The sequence below is a fragment of the Salmo salar genome, chromosome ssa13, assembly GCF_905237065.1.
Source record: "Salmo salar chromosome ssa13, Ssal_v3.1, whole genome shotgun sequence".
Taxonomy (NCBI): domain Eukaryota; kingdom Metazoa; phylum Chordata; class Actinopteri; order Salmoniformes; family Salmonidae; genus Salmo; species Salmo salar.
In genome coordinates this window covers 697,501-722,500 of record NC_059454.1, presented here as the reverse complement: position 1 = coordinate 722,500, position 25,000 = coordinate 697,501, and the positions used below count along the sequence as shown (strand labels likewise).

Below are 25,000 nucleotides of genomic sequence, written 5' to 3'. Positions count from 1 at the left end.
TCATCATCTGAGAGTCATTTAGATGCCTTTTGGCAAACTCCAAGCGGGCTGTCATGTGCCTTTTACTGAGGAGTAAAAGGCCACTCTACCATAAAGGCCTGATTGGTCGAGTGCTGCAGAGATGGTTGTCCTTCTGGAAGGTTCTCCCATCTCCACAGAGGAACTCTAGAACTCTGTCAGAGTGACCATCGTGTTCTTGGTCACCTCCCTGACCAAGGCTCTTCTTCCCCGATTGCTCAGTTTGGCCAGGCGGCCAGCTCTAGGAAGAGTCTTGGTGGTTACAAACTTCTTCCATTTAAGAATGATGGAGGCCACTATGTTCTTGGGGACCTTCAATGCTGCAGAAATGTTTTGGTACCCTTCCCCAGATCTGTGCCTCGACACAATCCTATCTCGGAGCTCTACGGACAATTCCTTAGACCTCATGGCTTGGTTTTTGCTCTGACATGCACTGTTAACTGTGGAACCTTATATAGATATATTTTTATATATTTTTATATATATTCTTATATATATATATTCTCACGTCACCCCGCTCCTCCGCTCTCTCCACTGGCTTCCAGTTGAAGCTCGCATCCGCTACAAGACCATGGTGATTGCCTACGGAGCTGTGAAGGGAACGGCACCTCCATACCTTCAGGCTCTGATCAGGCCCTACACCCAAACAAGGGCACTGCGTTCATCCACCTCTGGCCTGCGGCCCCTCTACCTCTGAGGAAGCACAGTTCCCGCTCAGCCCAGTCAAAACTGTTCGCTGCTCTGGCACCCCAATGGTGGAACATGCTCCCTCACGATGCCAGGACATTGGAGTCAATCACCACCTTCCGGAGACACCTGAAACCCCACCTCTTTAAGGAATACCTAGGATAGGATAAAGTAATCCTTCTAACCCCCCCCCCTAAAATATTTAGATGCACTATTGTAAAGTGGTTGTTCCACTGGATATCATAAGGTGAATGCACCAATTTGTAAGTCGCTCTGGATAAGAGCGTCTGCTAAATGACTTAAATGTAATGTAAATGTAATAGACAGGTGTTTGCCTTTCCAAATCATGTCCAATCAATTGAATTTACCACAGGTGGACTCCAATAAAGTTGTAGAAACATCTCAAGCATGATCAATAGAAACAGGATGCACCTGAACTCAATTTAGAGTCTGATAAGAGAATTATCTAATAAAGGTAAATGAATCAATAATCCATTATTAATTAGTAGTTATTTAGCATGGATAATGAATAATTAATGTACTGAATGGTTAGACCCATAAGGTCTAGTAGAAGGCCGGGACAAAATGTGTGTGTTTTTTTTAAGCAGGGGTGTTTTAGTAGCAGGGAGGTAGTGATTAACAGTAGACTTCTGTTTTACCCGACTTAGAAACATGGAGAGACTTTGGAGAAAACCGGGGAGGTACCCCCAAGGTTTCTCTAATCTCTGGGGAAAAGAACAGGCAGCGTTGGATAGTGATTAACGGTTGTGAGAAATCCGGGGCGTGAAACATACATCTAATATTTGTGTGTATGTATGTGCGTAGGTTAACTACGGTTTGTGTGTGGAGGAGTGTGCGTAAATGAGGAGACTGGATATAATGATGTTTTGTTATTTGGACCTCCAGAACGTTCTCATGAATAAAGCCGAATGAACCTTTTGCAGAAAAGCTGAGTCCTTGCCTAATTATTCTTAAACCCAGTGTCTTACAAACCCTGGGGATTAGTCAAGGCTTATTGATTGATAATAATTAACATTAAGATATAAAATTCCGTTAACAGAGTCTCATCGCAAAGGGTCTGAATAATTATGTAAATAAGGGATGTCTGTTTTTTTATTTTTAATAACTAACCGTTGGTTTTACGGTAATATTACCAGCCCCGTAGTAGTGACTGCAGTAGAAGTAACCTATGACTGTGGTACTTCTATCTCCATAGGGTTTCTCCATGGGTTGTCCCGGTGAGGACCGTGGGGGTCCAGATCCCAGCTCATCCTCCTCTTCCTGTATAGAGCACCCGGTTCAGATGGACTACAGACCAGACCTCCTGGACTTCAACCAGAGACCTTCCAACATCATCATGTTACGCATGCTGCCACCCAATGCTACTGCCAACGAGGTGTGTGTGTGTGTGTGTGTCCAAATGATGAAATGTGGTTTATGTGTGCTATCATTGAGGTGTGTGTGTGTGTGTGTGTGTGTGTGTGTGTGTGTGTGTGTGTGTGTGTGTGTGTGTGTGTGTGTGTGTGTGTGTGTGTGTGTGTGTGTGTGTGTGTCGCGTGTGTGCGTGTGCGTGTGCGTGTGTGTGTAGATCCGTGCCCAGCTTCAGGACCAGGGGATTGACACAACAGAGGTTATGATTCGCCTGATGACAAACAAGTCTTCAGGTGAGACTGACATACTGATCTCATCTCTCTCTCTCCCCCTCTCTCTCTTTCTTTCCCCTCGTTCTCCTCTCTTCTCTCCCCTATTCTCTCTCTCCTTCCTTCCTCTCTCTCTCTTTCTCCTTCCTCTTTCTCCTCCTCTTTCTCCTTCCTCTCTCTCTCCTTCCTCTCTTTCTCTCTCTCTCTCTCTCTCTCTCTCTCTCTCTCTCTCTCTCTCTCTCTCTCTCTCTCTCTCTCTCTCTCCTCTCCCATATTCTCCCCTCTCTCTCTATTTCTCTCTCTCTCTCTCCTCTCCCATATTCTCCCTTCTCTCTCTCACTCTCTCTCTCTCTCTCTCTCTCTCTCTCTCTCTCTCTCCTTTTATTTCATTGCTCTGACTGGCTGACCACTCTTTCTCCTCCACCCCCCCACCCCTCAATTCTCCGTTCACTGCCAAATATGACATATTCCACTGCTGTTCTCTTCCACCTCAAAGCATAGAGGAGCTGATGTGTGTTTGTTCCTCTGAGTTTACAGATCAGACTCAAAGTGAAGTGGCCACATCTATTTCTACCTCTCTCTTGCCCAATCCCAAATCAACCACTAGCTTATCCGCCGCTCATATTGAATCCACACAATTGCCTAAGACATTGGGGGCTGGCAGGGACATTGGGGGCTGGCAGGCAGGGACACTGTGGATAGTCATTTTAAGATTGTATTCTGGTTCTATTTTCAAGACTTCAATGGATAATGGTACATACATATCTCACACCAGGTAATACTACATAAATACCTCACACCAGGTAATAGTACATAAATACCTCACACCAGGTAATAGTACATACATATCTCACACCAGGTAATACTACATAAATACCTCACACCAGGTAATACATAGATCTCACACCAGGTAATAGTACATACATACCTCACACCAGGTAATAGTACATAATACCTCACACCAGGTAATACTACATAAATACCTCACACCAGGTAATAGAACATAAATACCTCAGACCAGGTAATACTACATAAATACCTCACACCAGGTAATAGTATATAGATCTCACGCCAGGTAATAGTACATAAATATCTCACACCAGGTAATAGTACATACATACCTCACACCAGGTAATACTACATAAATACCTCACACCAGGTAATAGTACATAAATAACTCACACCAGGTAATAGTATATAGATCTCACACCAGGTAATACTACATAAATACCTCACACCAGGTAATACTACATAAATACCTCATACCAGGTAATATAACGTAAATACCTCACACCAGGTAATAGTACATAAATACCTCACACCAGGTAATAGTATATAAATACCTCACACTAGGTAATAGTATATATACCTCACACCAGGTAATAGTACATAAATACCTCACACCAGGTAATAGTACATAAATACCTCACACCAGGTAATAGTACATAAATACCTCACACCAGGTAATAGTACATAAATAACTCACACTAGGTAATAGTACATAAATACCTCACACCAGGTAATAGTATATAGATCTCACACCAGGTAATACTACATAAATACCTCACACCAGGTAATACTACATAAATACCTCACACCAGGTAATAGTACATAAATACCTCACACCAGGTAATAGTACATAAATACATCATACCAGGTAATAGTACATAAATACCTCACACCAGGTAATAGTACATAAATACCTCACACCAGGTAATAGTACATAAATACCTCACACCAGGTAATAGTACATAAATACCTCACACCAGGTAATACTACATAAATACCTCACACCAGGTAAAAGTACATAAATACCTCACACCAGGTAATACTACATAAATACCTCACACCAGGTAATAGTATATAGATCTCACACCAGGTAATAGTAAATAAATACCTTACACCAGTTAAAAGTTACCTGTCCAGTGTAGCAGCAACACACCCTCTCCCTCCTCTCGCTTTCTCTCCCTCCTCTCTCTCTCCTCTCTTTCGCCTCTCACTCCTATTTCCTCTCCCTCCCATCTCCCTCCTCTCCCCTCCTCCCCTCCTCTCGCTCTCTCCCTCCTCTCGCTCTCTCCCTCCTTGCTCTCTCCCTCCCCTCTCTCTCCCCTCTCTCTCTCCCCTCTCTCCCCTCTCTCTCCTCCCTCCTCTCTCTCTCCTCTCACTCCTCCCTCCTCTCTCTCTCCCTCCTCTCTCTCCTCGCTCTCTCTCTCCTCTCCCTCCTCTCGCTCTCTCTCTCCTCTCCCTCCTCTCTCTCCCCTCTCTCTCCTCTCTCTCCCCCTCTCTCTCTTCTCTCCTCTCTCCTCTCTCTAAAGCACTAACCCGACACTGCGTTGTTATGTTGTTGTTGTTGTTGGGTTGCCATGGCGCTGGCTGGTTGGCGTGGTGACCAGGTCAGAGCCGTGGATTCGCCTTCGTGGAGTTTAATCACATACAGGAGGCCTGCCGCTGGATGGAGACCAATCAGGTCACTCTACACACACACACACACACACACACACACACACACACACACACACACACACACACACTGAGACACAAACACACACACTCCTGTGTTTTCTGATGCTGATTAATGTCTGTGGTATAACTGATGCTGATGTGGTCTGTGGTATAGCTGATGCTGATGTGGTATAACTGATGCTGATGTGGTATAACTGATGCTGATGTGGTCTGTGGTATACCTGATGCTGATGTGGTCTGTGGTATAGCTGATGCTGGTGTGGTCTGTGGTATAACTGATGCTGGTGTGGTATAACTGATGCTGGTGTGGTCTGTGGTATAACTGATGCTGATGTGGTCTGTGGTATAGCTGATGCTGATGTGGTATAACTGATGCTGATGTGGTCTGTGGTATACCTGATGCTGATGTGGTCTGTGGTATAACTGATGCTGATGTGGTCTGTGGTATAACTGATGCTGGTGTGGTATAACTGATGCTGGTGTGGTCTGTGGTATAACTGATGCTGGTGTGGTATAACTGATGCTGGTGTGGTCTGTGGTATAAATGATGCTGGTGTGGTATAACTGATGCTGATGTGGTATAACTGATGCTGATGTGGTATAACTGATGCTGATGTGGTCTGTGGTATAACTGATGCTGGTGTGGTCTGTGGTATAACTGATGCTGGTGTGGTCTGTGGTATAACTGATGCTGGTGTGGTCTGTGGCATAACTGATGCTGATGTGGTATAACTGATGCTGATGTGGTATAACTGATGCTGATGTGGTATAACTGATGCTGATGTGGTATAACTGATGCTGATGTGATCTGTGGTATAACTGATGCTGATGTGGTCTGTGGTATAACTGATGCTGGTGTGGTCTGTGGTATAACTGATGCTGGTGTGGTCTGTGGTATAACTGATGTGGTCTGTGGTATAACTGATGCTGATGTGGTATAACTGATGCTGATGTGGTATAACTGATGCTGATGTGGTATAACTGATGCTGATGTGATCTGTGGTATAACTGATGCTGATGTGGTCTGTGGTATAACTGATGCTGGTGTGGTCTGTGGTATAACTGATGCTGGTGTGGTCTGTGGTATAACTGATGCTGATGTGGTCTGTGGTATAACTGATGCTGATGTGGTCTGTGGTATAACTGATGCTGATGTGGTATAACTGATGCTGGTGTGGTCTGTGGTATAGCTGATGTGGTATAACTGATGCTGGTGTGGTCTGTGGTATAACTGATGTGGTCTGTGGTATAACTGGTGTGGTCTGTGGTATAACTGATGCTGATGTGGTCTGTGGTATAACTGATGTGGTCTGTGGTATAACTGATGCTGATGTGGTCTGTGGTATAACTGATGCTGATGTGGTCTGTGGTATAACTGATGCTGATGTGGTCTGTGGTATAACTGATGCTGATGTGGCCTGTGGTATAACTGATGCTGATGTGGTCTGTGGTATAACTGATGCTGATGTGGTATAACTGATGCTGATGTGGTCTGTGGTATAACTGATGCTGATGTGGTCTGTAGTATAACTGATGCTGATGTGGTATAACTGATGCTGATGTGGTATAACTGATGCTGATGTGTTATAACTGATGCTGATGTGGTCTGTGGTATAACTGATGCTGATGTGGTCTGTGGTATAACTGATGTGGTCTGTGGTATAACTGATGTGGTCTGTGGTATAACTGATGCTGATGTGGTATAACTGATGTGGTCTGTGGTATAACTGATGCTGATGTGGTCTGTAATATAACTGATGCTGATGTGGTATAACTGATGCTGATGTGGTATAACTGATGCTGATGTGGTCTGTGCTATAACTGATGCTGATGTGGTCTGTGGTATAACTGATGCTGGTGTGGTCTGTACTATAACTGATGCTTATGTGGTCTGAGGTATAACTGATGTGGTCTGTGGTATAATGGATGCTGGTGTGGTCTGTGGTCTGTGGTATAACTGATGTGGTCTGTGGTATAACTGATGTGGTCTGTGGTATAACTGATGTGGTCTGTGGTATAACTGATGCTGGTGTGTTATAACTGATGCTGATGTGGTCTGTGGTATAACTGGTGTGGTCTGTGGTATAACTGGTGTGGTCTGTGGTATAACTGATGTGGTCTGTGGTATAACTGATGCTGTTGTGGTATAACTGATGCTGATGTGGTCTGTGGTATAACTGATGCTGGTGTGGTCTGTGATATAACTGATGCTGATGTGGTCTGTGGTATAACTGATGTGGTCTGTGGTATAACTGATGCTGATGTGGTATAACTAATGCTGATGTGGTGTAACTGATGCTGGTGTGGTCTGTGGTATAACTGATGCTGATGTGTTCTGTGGTATAACTGATGCTGGTGTGGTCTGTGGTATAACTGATGCTGGTGTGGTCTGTGGTATAACTGATGTGGTCTGTGGTATAACTGATCTGGTCTGTGGTATAACTGATGTGGTCTGTGGTATAACTGATGCTGGTGTGGTATAACTGATGCTGATGTGGTCTGTGGTATAACTGATGTGGTCTGTGGTATAACTGATGTGGTCTGTGGTATAACTGATGTGGTCTGTGGTATAACTGATGCTGGTGTGTTATAACTGATGCTGATGTGGTCTGTGGTATAACTGGTGTGGTCTGTGGTATAACTGATGTGGTCTGTGGTATAACTGATGCTGTTGTGGTATAACTGATGCTGATGTGGTCTGTGGTATAACTGATGCTGATGTGGTCTGTGGTATAACTTATGTGGTCTGTGGTATAACTGATGTGGTCTGTGGTATAACTGATGCTGGTGTGGTATAACTGATGCTGATGTGGTCTGTGGTATAACTGATGTGGTCTGTGGTATAACTGATGTGGTCTGTGGTATAACTGATGTGGTCTGTGGTATAACTGATGCTGGTGTGTTATAACTGATGCTGGTGTGGTATAACTGGTGTGGTCTGTGGTATAACTGATGTGGTCTGTGGTATAACTGATGCTGTTGTGGTATAACTGATGCTGATGTGGTCTGTGGTATAACTGATGCTGATGTGGTCTGTGGTATAACTTATGTGGTCTGTGGTATAACTGATGTGGTCTGTGGTATAACTGATGCTGGTGTGGTATAACTGATGCTGATGTGGTTTGTGGTATAACTGATGTGGACTGTGGTATAACTGATGCTGGTTTGGTCTGTGGTATAACTGGTGTGGTCTGTGGTATAACTGATGCTGATGTGGTCTGTGGTATAACTGATGCTGATGTGGTCTGTGGTATAACTGATGTGGTCTGTGGTATAACTGATGCTGATGTGGTATAACTGATGCTGATGTGGTGTAACTGATGCTGGTGTGGTCTGTGGTATAACTGATGCTGGTGTGGTCTGTAATATAACTGATGCTGATGTGGTCTGTGGTATAACTGATGCTGGTGTGGTCTGTGGTATAACTGATGCTGGTGTGGTATAACTGATGCTGATGTGGTCTGTGGTATAACTGATGTGGTCTGTGGTATAACTGATGTGGTCTGTGGTATAACTGATGCTGGTGTGGTCTGTGGTATAACGGGTGAGGTCTGTGGTATAACTGATGCTGATGTGGTCTGTGGTATAACTGATGTGGTCTGTGGTATAACTGATGCTGATGTGGTATAACGGATGCTGATGTGGTATAACTGATGCTGATGTGGTCTGTGGTATAACAGATGCTGATGTGGTCTGTAGAATAACTGTCTTGACACACCAATGCACATCAGACACTTTCCACTCTCTCTCCTCACTCTCTTTTTTACCTTCTTTCAGAGGACTTCAAAACCCTACTACACTCGCTCTATCCCTCTCTTTCCCACCCCTCGCTCTATCCCTCTCTCTTCCCCCTCGCTCTATCCCTCTCTCTTCCCCCCTCGCTCTATCCCTCTCTCTTTCCACCCCTCGCTCTATCCCTCTCTCTTCCCCCCTCGCTCTATCCCTCTCTTTCCCCCTCGCTCTATCCCTCTCTTCCTCCCTCGCTCTATCCCTCTCTTCCCCCCTCGCTCTATCCCTCTCTTCCCTCCTCGCTCTATCCCTCTCTCCCCCCCTCGCTCTATCCCTCTCTCTCCCCCTCGCTCTATCCTCTCTCTCTCCCCCCTCGCTCTATCCCTCTCTCCACCCCTCGCTCTATCCCTCTCTCCACCCCTCGCTCTATCCCTCTCTCTCCACCCCTCGCTCTATCCCTCTCTCTCTTTCCCCCCTCGCTCTATCCTCTCTCTCTTTCCCCCCTCGCTCTATCCCTCTCTCTCCCCCTCGCTCTATCCCTCTCTTTTCCACCCCTCGCTCTATCCCTCTCTCTTTCCCCCTCGCTCTATCCTTCTCTCTTTCCCCCTCGCTCTATCCCTCTCTCTTTCCCCCTCGCTCTATCCCTCTCTCTTTCCCCCCTCGCTCTATCCCTCTCTCTTTCCCCCCTCGCTCTATCCCTCTCTTTTCCCCCTCGCTCTATCCTCTCTCTCTTTCCCCCTCGCTCTATCCCTCTCTTTCCCCCTCGCTCTATCCCTCTCTTTTCCCCCTCGCTCTATCCCTCTCTCTTCCCCCCTCGCTCTATCCCTCTCTCTTCCCCCTCGCTCTATCCCTCTCTCTTTCCCCCCTCGCTCTATCCCTCTCTCCTTTCCCCTCGCTCTATCCCTCTCTCTTTCCCCCCTCGCTCTATCCCTCTCTCTTTCCCCCTCGCTCTATCCCTCTCTCTTTCCCCCTCGCTCTATCCCTCTCTCTTTCCCCTCGCTCTATCCTCTCTCTTTCCCCTCGCTCTATCCCTCTCTCTTTCCCCCTCGCTCTATCCCTCTCTTTTCCCCTCGCTCTTTCCCCTCGCTCTATCCCTCTCTCTTTACCCCCTCGCTCTTTCCCCTCGCTCTCTCCCCCTCGCTCTATCCCTCTCTCTTTCCCCCTCGCTCTATCCCTCTCTTTCCCCCTCGCTCTATCCCTCTCTCTCCCCCTCGCTCTATCCCTCTCTCTTTCCACCCCTCGCTCTATCCCTCTCTCTTTCCCCCCTCGCTCTATCCCTCTCTCTTTCCCCTCGCTCTATCCCCTCTCTTTCCCCCCTCGCTCTATCCCTCTCTCTTTTCCCCCTCGCTCTATCCCTCTCTCTTTCCCCCCTCGCTCTATCCTCTCTCTCTTCCCCCTCGCTCTATCCCTCTCTTTCCCCCTCGCTCTATCCTTCTCTCTTTCCACCCCTCGCTCTATCCCTCTCTCTTTCCCCTCGCTCTATCCCTCTCTCTTTCCCCCTCGCTCTATCCCTCTCTCTTTCCCCTCGCTCTATCCCTCTCTCTTTCCCCCTCGCTCTATCCCTCTCTCTTTCCCCCTCGCTCTATCCCTCTCTCTTTCCCCCTCGCTCTATCCCTCTCTCTTTCCCCCTTGCTCTATCCCTCTCTCTTTCCCCCTCGCTCTATCCCTCTCTCTCTTCTCCCCCTCGCTCTATCCCTCTCTCTTCCCCCCTCGCTCTATCCCTCTCTCTTCCCCCCTCGCTCTATCCCTTTCTTTCCCCCTCGCTCTATCCCTCTTTTTCCACCCCTCGCTCTATCCCTCTCTCTCCCCCTCGCTCTATCCCTCTCTCTCCCCCTCGCTCTATCCCTCTCTCTTCCCCCTCGCTCTATCCTCTCTCTTTCCCCCTCGCTCTATCCCTCTCTCTTTCCCCCTCGCTCTATCCCACTCTCTTTCCCCCTCGCTCTATCCCTCTCTTTCCCCCTCGCTCTATCCCTCTCTCTTTCCACCCCTCGCTCTTTCCCCTCGCTCTATCCCTCTCTCTTTCCCCCCTTGCTCTTTCCCCTCGCTCTCTTTCCCCCTCGCTCTATCCTCTCTCTTCCCCCCTCGCTCTATCCCTCTCTCTCCCCCCTCGCTCTATCCCTCTCTTTCCCCCTCGCTCTATCCCTCTCTTTCCCCCTCGCTCTATCCCTCTCTCTTTCCCCCCTCGCTCTATCCCTCTCTCTTTCCCCCTCGCTCTATCCCACTCTCTTTCCCCCCTCGCTCTATCCCTCTTTCTTTCCCCCTCGCTCTATCCCTCTCTCTTTCCACCCCTCGCTCTTTCCCCTCGCTCTATCCCTCTCTCTTTACCCCTTGCTCTTTCCCCCTCGCTCTTTCCCCCGTCGCTCTATCCCTCTCTCTTCCCCCCCTCGCTCTATCCCTCTCTCTTTCCCCCCTCGCTCTATCCCCCCTCGCTCCATCCTTCTCTCTGGGGGAGGGGGGGTGAATGTGGGGGGGGTTCAGGAGAGGTGGAGCCATGGGTGTCTTCCCTTCTATAACTGGATGACATGAAGAGAAACAATGGACTACTAAGCACATTATGACATGACGACCTGCTGTCCCCTCTGCTGCTCACTCTGATCTCCTTGTCAGGCTGGCTAAAGGCTGGGACCAGGGTCCCCCCTTGTCAGGCTGGCTAACGCTGAGACCAGGGTCCCCCCTTGTCAGGCTGGCTAACGCTGAGACCAGGGTCCCCCCTTGTCAGGCTATCTAACGCTGGAACCAGGGTCCCCTTGTCAGGCTATCTAACGCTGAGACCAGGGTCCCCTTGTCAGGCTGGCTAAAGGCTGAGACCAGGGTCCCCTTGTCAGGCTGGCTAAAGGCTGAGACCAGGGTCCCCCCTTGTCAGGCTGGCTAAAGGCTGAGACCAGGGTCCCCCCTTGTCAGGCTGGCTAAAGGCTGAGACCAGGGTCCCCCCTTGTCAGGCTGGCTAAAGGCTGAGACCAGGGTCCCCCCCTTGTCAGGCTGGCTAAAGGCTGAGACCAGGGTCCCCCCTTGTCAGGCTGGCTAAAGGCTGAGACCAGGGTCCCCCCTTGTCAGGCTGGCTAAAGGCTGAGACCAGGGTCCCCCCTTGTCAGGCTGGCTAAAGGCTGAGACCAGGGTCCCCCCTTGTCAGGCTGGCTAAACGCTGAGACCAGGGTCCCCCCTTGTCAGGCTGGCTAACGCTGAGACCAGGGTCCCCCCTTGTCAGGCTGGCTAACGCTGAGACCAGGGTCCCCCCTTGTCAGGCTGGCTAACGCTGAGACCAGGGTCCCCCCTTGTCAGGCTGGCTAACGCTGAGACCAGGGTCCCCCCTTGTCAGGCTGGCTAACGCTGAGACCAGGGTCCCCCCTTGTCAGGCTGGCTAACGCAGGGAGGCCGGTCTACATTCACACGGCTGTCAGGGAGGCCGGTCTACATTCACACGGCTGTCAGGGAGGCCGGTCTACATTCACACAGTTCTCCGTCCGTCCCAATTTCCTTCGAGCTGAAGGTTACATTTCTCTGTTGTCCTCTTTCTTTTGACCTCAATTATTCTCTCTGTCTCTCTCTCTCTCTCTCTCTCTCTCTCTCTCTCTCTCTCTCTCTCTCTCTCTGCCTTAATCTTGTGAGTTGGGTCCTCTCTCTCTCTAGCATGTCACCCACCTATCTATAATAATCAATCTTTGTTCCCCACCCTCTGTCTTTTTCTCTCCATCCCTCTCTCCCCCCTTCTCTCTCTTTTTCTCCTTCCTCTCTCTCAGATGGTTCTGTCTGTCCTAGACCAGAGGGTGTCTATGCACTACAGTGAACCTAAACCACGGGCCAACGAGGACTGGCTCTGTAACAAGGTAAAAGGTCCTCCCCACGTGCATGCGTGGTTTGGTTTGTGTGTGTGTGTAGCTTGGTACTGACTATCTCTGTTGCTGTTCTAACAGTGTGGGGTTCAGAACTTCAAGAGGAGAGAGAAGTGCTTCAAGTGTGGTGTTCCCAAATCAGGTAAATATATATTGTAGTTCAGCTAAATTACACACAGCTGGGGTTAGTATAAAACAGGCCTAGGTTTAAATACTACTTAAAATCATTTAAAATACGGAAATGCACAGCAAATTGTCCAGTGTTACCTAGTGTAACAGTTCCAGTGTTGATTCAGGTATTAAATGAACACTCATTGGTGTAAAACAACCCCAGGGTTGTTGTTAATAACCAGTGTTGAACCAAAACCACACCCATCATTTTCATATTTCCCAGCATGCTCTATTGCAGGTTGATTTTTGTAAAAAAAAAAAGGTTTTTTTTTCAATATCTATGATTAATTAATGTACATGCAAAAACAATCTTATGCTACTGAAATAAAAAAATCTAAACGAATTAAACGAATTAAATCTGTTACTTGGACATGTTTCACCCGTTACTGAAATGGTTGTTCCAGTTTAGGTCCTCTAGGCCAGGCGTTGGCGACAGGGGGCCAAAAGTTGTTATTGTTTTTTAATTGTTCTATTTTATTTCATTTTTTTAAATTTACGAAGCGCGTGACGAATAAAGTTAGATTTTTATATTTTTCCGCTTAGGATCTCACTTGGTGAAGGCCACAGGAGTGAAAATGGATGACTGCAATAACCATGTCTCTGTCACTAACAACTACAGTCTTGGCTGGTAACTTTACAATTCACTCACAAGGCAAGGCATTCTGGGAAATATGCAAACAAGGTTTTACACTAAGCAGTGTGTTAATTTAACACTGAAAAGCAGGGGTGTCCAGAAGGCCGCACCGAAAACGTGTAATATTTCTGCTGAAAAGTGTGGACCTGTATAGACACTGGACCGGTGTTAAATGTAACACTGTCGGTGTTGATTTGGAGAATTTGCTGTGTGGGCTTGATTTGGCTTGATTTGATTGAGCGAAATTGAACCAATAGAATTGTTGTAAAATGGCCCCCAGCCAATGGGCTGCCTCCAGGCAGATATCTCACTCTGTGTCTTACCTCCAGAGGCAGAGCTGAAACTGCCCCAGCTCAGGGAGTTACCCCTGGGTGGGCATCAGAAGGATGGTGCCCAGGGCTTATTGCCCCTCCCTGCCCTTTACCAGCCTGCTGCTGCCACCTCTACTGCCCTCACCAACGCTGTGGCAACTGACACACAACAGCCTGAGGTGGCCAACGACAGTGAGTCTAACTCTATCTTTACTCTCAATATATTTATTAAATCAATTCATTATCGGCATGGGAAACGTATATATGTTTTACAAAGCAAGTGAAATACATTTACATTTTGTGTCACTGGCCTACGCACAATACCCCCATAATGTCACAGTGGAATTAAGATCAGGGAGGTTTTCCAATGCCTCGCAAAAAAAAAAAAAAACAGACATTTGAATATCCCTTTGAGCATGGTGAAGTTATTAATTACACTTTGGATGCTGTATCAATACACCCAGTTACTACAAAGCTTACAATTGGCTCATTCACCCCCCCCTCTTCTCCCATGTAACTATTCCCCAGGTCGTTGCTATAAAGAGAATATGTTCTCAGTCAACTTACTTGGTAAAATAAGGGTTAAATAAAAAAATATTACAAAGATGTAGGTGTCCTTCCTAACTCAGTTGCCGGAGAAGAAGGAAACCACTCAGGGATTTCACCATGAGGCCAATGGTGACTTTAAAACAGTTACAGAGTTTAACGGCTATGTTAGGAGAAAACTTAGGATGGATTTGTATTTATAATGGATCCCCATTAGTTCCTGTCAAGGCAGCAGCTACTCTTCCTGGGGTTTATTATGGATCCCCATTAGTTCCTGTCAAGGCAGCAGCCTCTCTTCCTGGGGTTTATTATGGATCCCCATTAGTTCCTGCCAAGGCAGCAGCTACTCTTCCTGGGATTTATTATGGATCCCCATTAGTTCCTGCCAAGGCAGCAGCTACTCTTCCTGGGGTTTATTATGGATCCCCATTAGTTCCTGCCAAGGCAGCAGCTACTCTTCCTGGGGTTTATGGATCCCCATTAGTTCCTGCCAAGGCAGCAGCTACTCTTCCTGGGGTTTATCATGGATCCCCATTAGTTCCTGCCAAGGCAGCAGCTACTCTTCCTGGGGTTTATTATGGATCCCCATTAGTTCCTGCCAAGGCAGCAGCTACTCTTCCTGGGGTTTATTATGGATCCCCATTTTAGTTCCTGCCAAGGCAGCAGCTACTATTCCTGGGGTTTATTAAGGATCCCCATTAGTTCCTGCCAAGGCAGCAGCTACTCTTCCTGGGGTTTATTATGGATCTCCATTAGTTCCTGCCAAGGCAGGAAGGCCTCCGACAGATGGAGAAGCCCTGCTCGATCCAGAGCAGGGACTGAAATCGTAGGGGAAGGAGTAGGCACTGCAGCCGCAGGTACCCCCCAGCGATGAAGGTGCAGGAAGACCAGGCTCCAGGGCAGCGAAACTATTCGTTGTTTGTATCCGCTCAGGCCTCTCGTTGGGAGTGTAGACTGCTTTGAGGGAAGCCGCTGTCTTCGGCTTCCACGGCTCGTTGCATGCGACCATCGTTGATTGCCATGCTCCTCTTGCTGTGCTCCTTCGACTCCGCTATCAGACAGGGGAGGAGAGGTAGGAGATGGCTCCCCTGGGCAACACTGGGAGGAGAGGTAGGAGATGGCTCCCCTGGGCAACACTGGCCAGTCGCATAACGACAAGCGCAAAAGCCATCCAGCCACCGGCATAGAAAAGGTAAACATTGCGTTTTCACCAGTTTCCTGGGCAAGCAAACAATCGACGCATTGGAACTCTGAGGGATCCAGTTTGTCCCCAAACAAAGCGTAGAAGATAAAGCGCTGGAACCATTCATTTACTTCTCCAGACAAAGAGGACTCCATTGGAAAACTCATCTGGGGCTAACTTCGTTAGCTTGATGGCTAACGTTAGCAGTTTAGCTGTAGTTACTCCAGAATTCTAACCTGAATGCATCCTGTTTGTTAGCTTGATGGCTAATGTTAGCAGCTTAGCTGTAGTTACTCCACAATACTAACCTGAATGCATCCTGTTTGTTAGCTTGATGGCTAACATTAGCAACTTAGCTGTAGTTACTCCACAATACTAACCTGAATGCATCCTGTTTGTTAGCTTGATGGCTAACGTTAGCAGCTTAGCTGTAGTTACTCCACAATACTAACCTGAATGCATCCTGTTTGTTAGCTTGATGGCTAACGTTAGCAGCTTAGCTGTAGTTACTCCACAATACTAACCTGAATGACAGAGTGAAAAGAACGAAGCCTATACAGAATAAAAATATTCCAAAACGTACATCCTGTTGGCAATAAGGCACTAAAGTAAAACTGTAAAAATGATGGCAAAGAAATTAACTTTATGTCCAGAATACAAAGTGTTATGTTTGGGGCAAATTCAACACAACACATGACCGAGTACCACTATATATTTTCAAGCATGGTGGTGTCTGCATCATTTTATGGGTATGCTTGTCATCATTAAGGATTAGAGAGCATGGTGGTGTCTGCATCATGTTATGGGTATGCTTGTCATCGGCATAAAAAGAATGCAGCTAAGCACAGGGAAAATCCTAGAGGAAAACCTGGTCTGCTTTCCACTAGACACTGGGAGATTAATTCACCTTTCAGCAGTACAACAACCTAAAACACAAGGCCAAATATAGACTTGCTTACCAAGTAGACAGTGAATGTTCCTGAGTGGCTGAGTTACAGTTTTGACTTAAATCTACTTGAAATTCTATGGCGAGACCTGAAAACGGTTGTCTAGCAATGATCAACAACCAATTTGACAGAGCTTGAAACATTTTTGAAAAGAATTAATGGGCAAATGTTGCACAATCGAGGTGTGGAAAGTTCTTAGAGATTTACCCAGGATGACTCACAGCTGTAATTGCTGCCAAAGGTGCTTCTACAAAGTATTGACTCAGGGGTGTGAATACTTATGTAGAATGATATACACTGAACAAAAATATTAACACAACATGTAAAGTGTTGGTCCCATGTTTCATGAGCTGAAATAAAACATCCCAGAAAGTTGTCCATATGCACAAAAAGCTTATTCTTCTCAAATTTTGTGCACAGAGATTTTTTTTTTACATCCCTGTTCGTGAGCATTTCTTCTTTGCCAAAATATTCCATTCACCTGACAGGTGTGGCATATCAAGAAGCTGATTAAACAGCATGATCGTTACACAGGTGCACCTTGTGTTGGTGCAATTGGCATGCTGACTGCAGTAATGTCCAGAGGTGTTGCCAGATAATTTAATGTTCCTTTCTCTACCATAAGCCGCCTCCAACATCGTTTTAGAGAATTTGGCAGTACTTCCAACCAGCTTCACAACCGCAAACCACGTGTAACCACACCAGCCCAGGACCTCCACATCCGGCTTCTTCACCTGCGGGATCGTCTGAGACCAGCTGATGAAACTGAGGAGTATTTCTGTCTGTAATAAAAGCCTTTTGTGGGTAAAAGCTCATTCTGATTGGCTAGGCCTGGTTCCCCAGTGCGTGGGCCTATGCCCTGTCATGTGAAATCCATAGATTAAGGCCTAATTTATTTATTTAAATTGACTGATTTCCTTATATGAACTGTAACTCAGGTAAATCGTTGAAGTTGTTGCATGTTGTGTTTTATATTTTTGTTCAGTGTGTATATGTATGTATGTATGTATGTATGTATGTGTGTGTGTATGTATGTATGTGTGTGTGTGTGTGTGTGTGTGTGTGTGTATATGTATGTATGTGTGTGTGTTGTATTTACAATGGTGCCACTTTTCATAGGGCAAGAGGTTACACATCTTGCTGCAGTGATGGCACACTGGTATATCACCTAGTCTATATAGGGGTTTATCAATGTGATTTGCTTCTTTCTTTGTGGATCTGTGTAATCTGAGGGAAATATGTGTCTCTGAAATGGTCAACCATTTGGCAGGAGGTTAGGAAGTGCAGCTCAGTTTCCACCTCATTTTGTGGGCAGTGTGCACATAGCCTGTCTTCTCTTGAGAGCCAGGTCTGCCTACAGTGGCCTTTCTCAATAGCAAGGCTATGCTCACTGAATCTATACATAGTCAAAGCTTTCCTTAATTTTGGGTCAGTCACGGTGGTCAGGTATTCAGCCACTGTGTACTCTCTGTTTAGGGCCAGGTAACATTCCAATTTGCAAAATGTTTTGGTTAATAATTTCCAACGTGTCAAGTAATTCTCTTTTTGTGTTGGATCTAATTATCTCGTACTGCGTCAATCTATTAATCAATACATCAGTACATCTATCAACATATCAGTCAATACATACATCAATCAATACATCAGTCAATACATCAATCCATCAAGCAATGCATCAATACATAAATAAATCCATACATGTTATGAGACTGGTGTCTGGTGTCTGAGACTGGTGTCTTTTTTCAGATGAGCCCTCCATAAATACATCAAACATACACACTAAGAAAACCAGCCCCATTTATCAACGTAGAGGTCTCTGGTCATTACTCTGAACTGACCAAGGAGTACCAGAACCTCTCATTTCAGAGCTGTGTAGGTTGTTCCACATATAGGACACAAAACAACTAAAAGCAGAATCAACTCTGTGGAGACGGAATGGGCCCATCCAGTGTTATTCAAGCCTGAGGCTGGGTTTGTTCATTTGTAAGTCTAAATTGAATTAATGAGGATAGATACATAGTACGTTTCTGCATGAGTGCTGCGTAGTTAAACACGAGAGAATGCTGCTCTCTCATTACATACGGTGCATTTGGAAAGTATTCACACCCTTTACAGCCTTATTCTAAAATGGATTAAATTTTAAAAAATCCTCAATCTACACACAATACCGCATAAAGACAAAGTTATGCGTTTTTTTTTTTTTTTTGCAAATGTATAAAAAATTAAGACAGATACCTTATTTACATAAGTATTTAGACCCTTTGGTATGAGACTTGAAATTGATCCACTTGTGGTAAATTCAATTGATGTGACATGATTTGGAAAGGCACACACATGTCTATATAAAAGGTCCCACAGTTGACAGTGCATGTCAGAGCAAAAACCAAGCCATGAGGTTGAAGGAATTGTCCATAGAGCTCCGAGACAGGATTGTGTCGAGGCACAGATCAGGGGAAGGGTACCAAAACATTTCTGCAGCATTGAAGGTCCCCAAGAACACATATCATAAGGTGAATGCACCAATTTGTAAGTCGCTCTGGATAAGAGCATCTGCTAAATGACGTAAATGTAAAAAACATTGGCCTCCATCATTCTTAAATGGAAGAAGTTTGGAACCACCAAGACTCTTCCTAGAGCTGACTGCCCGGCCAAACTGAGAAATCGGGGAAGAAGGGCCTTGGTCAGGGAGGTGACCAAGAACCCAATGGTCACTCTGAAAGAGCTCCAGAGTTCCTCTGTGGAGATGGGAGAACCTTCCAGAAGGACAACCATCTCTGCAGCACTCCACAAAATCAGGCCTTTATGGTAGAGTGGCCAGACGGAAGCCACTCCTCAGTAAAAGGCACATGACAGCCGCTTGGTGTTTGCCAAAAGGCACCTAAAGGAGAAACAAGATTCTTTGGCCTGAATGCCAAGCGTCACATCTGGAGGAAACCTGGCACCATCCCTACTGTGAAACATGGTGGTGGCAGCATGAACAGAGCAATGTACAGAGAGATCCTTGATGAAAACCTGCTCCAGAGCGCTCAGGACCTCAGACTGGGGCGAAGGTTCACCTTCCAACAGGACAATGACCCTAAGCACACAGCCAAGACAAGCAGGAGTGGCTTTGGGACAAGTCTCTGAATGTCATTGAGTGGCCCAGGCAGAGCCCGGACTTGAACCCGATCGAACATCTCTGGAGAGACCTGAAAATAGCGATGCATGACACCGGCCCAGACGTTCTGGTATTCTCTGGGTGTCATGCACCCAGATACAGCCAGGTCTCTGAGGATACCAGAACGTCTGGGCCGGTGTCATGCACCCATAATCAGCCAGGTCTCTGAGAATACCAGAACATCTGGGCCGGTGTCATGCATCCATAATCAGCCAGGTCTCTGAGAATACCAGAACATCTGGGCCGGTGTCATGCATCCATAATCAGCCAGGTCTCTGAGGATACCAGAACGTCTGGGCCGGTGTCATACATCCAGATACAGCCAGGTCTCTGAGGATACCAGAACATCTGGGCCGGTGTCATGCACCCAGACATCCAGACAGTCCAGTTTAGACATCAGGCTTCGTACGCTTAACAAGTCCAAGTCCTCTGTGAGATTTGAAAACAACAGCAGTATCCATGGTGACAAGAGTCAATAGAACTGGATGAGCTAGCCACTATGGGCTTCCTGATTTGGATTCAAAGTTGCAGAGCTAATACATCTATCAATACATACGTCAATCAATACATCAATCAATACATCCATACATCAATCAATACATCAACGCGTACATAAATATACATCAATCAATACATCAATACACCAATCAATACATCAATACATGCATCAATCAATACATCAATCAATATATCAATACATCAATCAATATATCAATACATCAATCAATACATAAACTCAGCAAAAAAGAAACGTCCTCACTGTCAACTGCGTTTATTTTCAGCAAACTGAACACGTGTAAATATTTGGATGAACATAACAAGATTCAACAACTGAGACATAAACTGAACAAGTTCCACAGTCATGTGACTAACAGAAATGGAATAATGTGTCCCTGAACAAAGGGGGAGGGGGTCAAAATCAAAAGTAACAGTCAGTATCTGGTGTGGCCACCAGCTGCATTAAGTACTGCAGTGCATCTCCTCCTCATGGACTGCACCAGATATGCCAATTATTCCTGTGAGATGTTACCCCATACTTCCACCAAGGCACCTGCAAGTTCCCAGACATTTCTGGGGGGAATGGCCCAAGCCCTCACCCTCCGATCCAACAGGTCCCAGACGTGCTCAATGGGATTGAGATCTGGGCTCTTCGCTGGCCATGGCAGAACACTGACATTCCTGTCTTGCAGGAAATCACACACAGAACAAGCAGTATGGCTGGTGGCATTGTCACGCTGGAGGGTCATGTCAGGATGAGCCTGCAGGAAGGGTACCACATGAGGGAGGAGGATGTCTTCCCTGTAACGCACAGCGTTGAGATTGCCTGCAATGACAACAAGCTCAGTCCGATGATGCTGTGACACACCGCCCCAGACCATGACGGACCCTCCACCTCCAAATCGATCCCGCTCCAGAGTACAGGCCTCGGTGTAACGCTCATTCCTTCGACGATAAATGTGAATCCGACCATCACCCCTGGTGAGACAAAACCGCGACTCGTCAGTGAAGAGCACTTTTGCCAGTCCTGTCTGGTCCAGCGACAGCGGGTTTCTGCCCATAGGTGACGTTGTTGCCGGAGATGTCTGGTGAGGACCTGCATAACAGGCCTACAAGCCCTCAGTCCAGCCTCTCTCAGCCTATTGTGGACAGTCTGAGCACTGATGGAGGGATTGTGCGTTCCTGATGTAACTCGGGCAGTTGTTGTTGCCATCCTGTACCTGTCCCGCTGGTATGATGTTTGGATGTACCGATCCTGTACAGGTGTTGTTACACGTAGGTCTGCCACTGTGAGGACGATCAGCTGTCCGTCCTGTCTCCCTGTAGCGCTGTGTTAGGTGTCTCACAGTACGGACATTGCAATTTATTTCCCTGGCCACATCTGCAGTCCTCATGCCTCCTTGCAGCATGCCTATGGCACGTTCACGCAGATGAGCAGGAACCCTGGGCATCTTTCTTTTGGTGTTTTTCAGAGTCAGTAGAAAGGCCTCTTTAGTGTCCTAAGTTTTCATAACTGTGACCTTAATTGCCTACCGTCTGTAAGCTGTTCGTGTCTTAATTAACGACCGCTCCACAGGTGCATGTTTATTAATTGTTTATGGTTCATTGAACAAGCATGGGAAACAGTGTTTAAACCCTTTACAATGAAGATCTGTGAAGTTATTTTGATTTTTACAAATTATCTTTGAAAGAGGGCCTTGAAATAGGGACATTTCTTTTTTTGCTGAGTTTACATCAATCAATAAATCTATCAATCTGTCAATACATATATCAATCAATTAATCTATCAATGCTTCAAGTAATACATCAAGAAATACATCAATCAATACATCAATACATTTGTCAATCAATTCATCAATATATCAATCAATACATGAATCAATAAATACATCAATCAATACATACATCAATAAATACATACATCAATACGTCAATCAATACATACATCAATCAATACATACATCAATACGTCAATCAATACATACATCAATCAATACATACATCAATACATACATCAATCAATACATACATCAATACGTCAATCAATACATACATCAATCAATACATCAACACATCTAGCAATAACATCTATCAATACATAAATATGTCAATAAATACATCAATCAACCAATACATCTATTAATACATCCATCTATCAATACATATAGCAATGCATCAATTTCGTCAATAAATACATCAATACATAAATACATCAATCATTACATCAATACATCAGTACATCAATACATACATCAATCAATACATACATCAATTCATGCATCAATCAGTACATCAATTCATCAATCTCTCCCACCTCCAGCTCTGATCCTGAGGTCCCCATTCCTCTCTGGAGTCCATCCTGTCTACTCTGGCTCCCTTCTAATGTTCTCTCTCTTCTCTCCAGCTCTGATCCTGAGGAACCTGGGTCCCCATACCTCCCTGGAGTCCATCCTGTCTACTCTGGCTCCCTTCGCTACTCTGTCGCCTTCTAATGTTCGACTGATCAAAGACAAACAGACACAACTCAACCGTGGCTTCGCTTTCCTACAGCTGTCTACTATAGTGGTGAGGAGATACCTACTGTAGTGGTGAGGAGATACCTACAGCTGTCTACTATAGTGGTGAGGAGATACCTACAGCTGTCTACTGTAGTGGTGAGGAGATACCTACAGCTGTCTACTATAGTGGTGAGGAGATACCTACAGCTGTCTACTATAGTGGTGAGGAGATACCTACAGCTGTCTACTATTGTGGTGAGGAGATACCTACTGCTGTGTACTGTAGTGGTGAGGAGATACCTACTGCTGTCTACTGTAGTGGTGAGGAGATACCTACTGCTGTCTACTGTAGTGGTGAGGAGATACCTACTGCTGTCTACTGTAGTGGTGAGGAGATACCTACAGCTGTCTACTGTAGTGGTGAGGAGATACCTACAGCTGTCTACTGTAGTGGTGAGGCGATACCTACAGCTGTCTACTGTAGTGGTGAGGAGATACCTACAGCTGTCTACTGTAGTGGTGAGGAGATACCTACTATAGTGGTGAGGAGATACCTACAGCTGTCTACTATAGTGGTGAGGAGATACCTACAGCTGTCTACTGTAGTGGTGAGGAGATACCTACTGTAGTGGTGAGGAGATACCTACAGCTGTCTACTGTAGTGGTGGGGAGATACCTACAGCTGTCTACTATAGTGGTGAGGAGATGCCTACAGCTGTCTACTATAGTGGTGAGGAGATACCTACAGCTGTCTACTATAGTGGTGGGGAGATACCTACAGCTGTCTACTATAGTGGTGGGGAGATACCTACAGCTGTCTACTATAGTGGTGAGGAGATACCTACAGCTGTCTACTATTGTGGTGAGGAGATACCTACAGCTGTCTACTATTGTGGTGAGGAGATACCTACTGCTGTCTACTATAGTGGTGAGGAGATACCTACAGCTGTCTACTATAGTGGTGAGGAGATACCTACAGCTGTCTACTGTAGTGGTGAGGAGATACCTACAGCTGTCTACTATAGTGGTGAGGAGATACCTACTGTAGTGGTGAGGAGATACCTACAGCGGTCTACTGTAGTGGTGAGGAGATACCTACAGCTGTCTACTGTAGTGGTGAGGAGATACCTACTGTAGTGGTGAGGAGATACCTACAGCTGTCTACTGTAGTGGTGAGGAGATACCTACTGCTGTCTACTGTAGTGGTGAGGAGATACTTACAACTGTCTACTGTAGTGGTGAGGAGATACCTACAGCTGTCTACTATAGTGGTGAGGAGGTACCTACTGTAGTGGTGAGGAGATACCTACAGCTGTCTACTATAGTGGTGTGGAGATACCTACAGCTGTCTACTGTAGTGGTTAGGTGATACCTACTGTAGTGTTGAGGAGATACCTACAGCTGTCTACTGTAGTGGTGAGGCGATACCTACTGTAGTGGTGAGGAGATACCTACAGCTGTCTACTGTAGTGGTGGGGAGATACCTACAGCTGTCTACTATAGTGGTGAGGAGATACCTACAGCTGTCTACTATAGTGGTGAGGAGATACCTACAGCTGTCTACTGTAGTGGTGAGGAGATACCTACAGCTGTCTACTGTAGTGGTGAGGAGATACCTACTATAGTGGTGAGGAGATACCTACAGCTGTCTACTGTAGTTGTGAGGAGATACCTACTGTAGTGGTGAGGAGATACCTACAGCTGTCTACTATAGTGGTGAGGAGATACCTACTGTAGTGGTGAGGAGTTACCTACAGCTGTCTACTGTAGTGGTGAGGAGATACCTACAGCTGTCTACTATAGTGGTGAGGAGATACCTACAGCTGTCTACTGTAGTGGTGAGGAGATACCTACAGCTGTCTACTATAGTGGTGAGGAGATACCTACAGCTGTCTACTGTAGTGGTGAGGAGATACCTACAGCTGTCTACTATAGTGGTGAGGAGATACCTACAGCTGTCTACTATAGTGGTGAGGAGATACCTACAGCTGTCTACTGTAGTGGTGAGGAGATACCTACAGCTGTCTACTGTAGTGGTGAGGAGATACCTACTATAGTGGTGAGGAGATACCTACAGCTGTCTACTGTAGTGGTGAGGAGATACCTACTGTAGTGGTGAGGAGATACCTACAGCTGTCTACTATAGTGGTGAGGAGATACCTACTGTAGTGGTGAGGAGATACCTACAGCTGTCTACTGTAGTGGTGAGGAGATACCTACAGCTGTCTACTATAGTGGTGAGGAGATACCTACAGCTGTCTACTGTAGTGGTGAGGAGATACCTACAGCTGTCTACTATAGTGGTGAGGAGATACCTACAGCTGTCTACTGTAGTGGTGAGGAGATACCTACAGCTGTCTACTGTAGTGGTGAGGAGATACCTACAGCTGTCTACTATAGTGGTGAGGAGATACCTACAGCTGTCTACTGTAGTGGTGAGGAGATACCTACAGCTGTCTACTATACAATTGTTTCACACTGTGTGTGTGTGTCTGCGTCCGTCCGTGTGTTGCAGGAAGCGTCTCAGCTGCTCCAGATCCTCCAGGCCTTACAGCCAGCTCTCTCTATAAACGGGAAGGCCATCTCTGTCGAGTTCGCGAAGGGGTCCAAACGGTACACACAGAGACACCACTGCCATTGTGAACTAAGATATATTTTGGGCCTGTTTCCCAGACACAGTTGAAGCCT

General features: G+C 46.2%; 1 protein-coding gene across 2 annotated transcripts in view; it reads left to right on the top strand.

Annotated features, from left to right (window-relative positions):
- The window catches only part of LOC106566328 (RNA-binding protein 10), a 49,063-nt gene that overhangs the window by 7,276 nt on the left and 16,787 nt on the right, over positions 1 to 25,000 (top strand). For both annotated transcript variants that reach the window (XM_045692796.1, XM_045692795.1), the window contains exons 4-11: positions 1,922 to 2,101; positions 2,294 to 2,369; positions 4,739 to 4,812; positions 12,275 to 12,361; positions 12,449 to 12,509; positions 13,502 to 13,675; positions 22,219 to 22,379; positions 24,828 to 24,925. In XM_045692796.1, the coding sequence (XP_045548752.1) occupies positions 1,922 to 2,101; positions 2,294 to 2,369; positions 4,739 to 4,812; positions 12,275 to 12,361; positions 12,449 to 12,509; positions 13,502 to 13,675; positions 22,219 to 22,379; positions 24,828 to 24,925 (911 nt within the window). The remainder of the gene's footprint in view (positions 1 to 1,921; positions 2,102 to 2,293; positions 2,370 to 4,738; positions 4,813 to 12,274; positions 12,362 to 12,448; positions 12,510 to 13,501; positions 13,676 to 22,218; positions 22,380 to 24,827; positions 24,926 to 25,000) is intronic.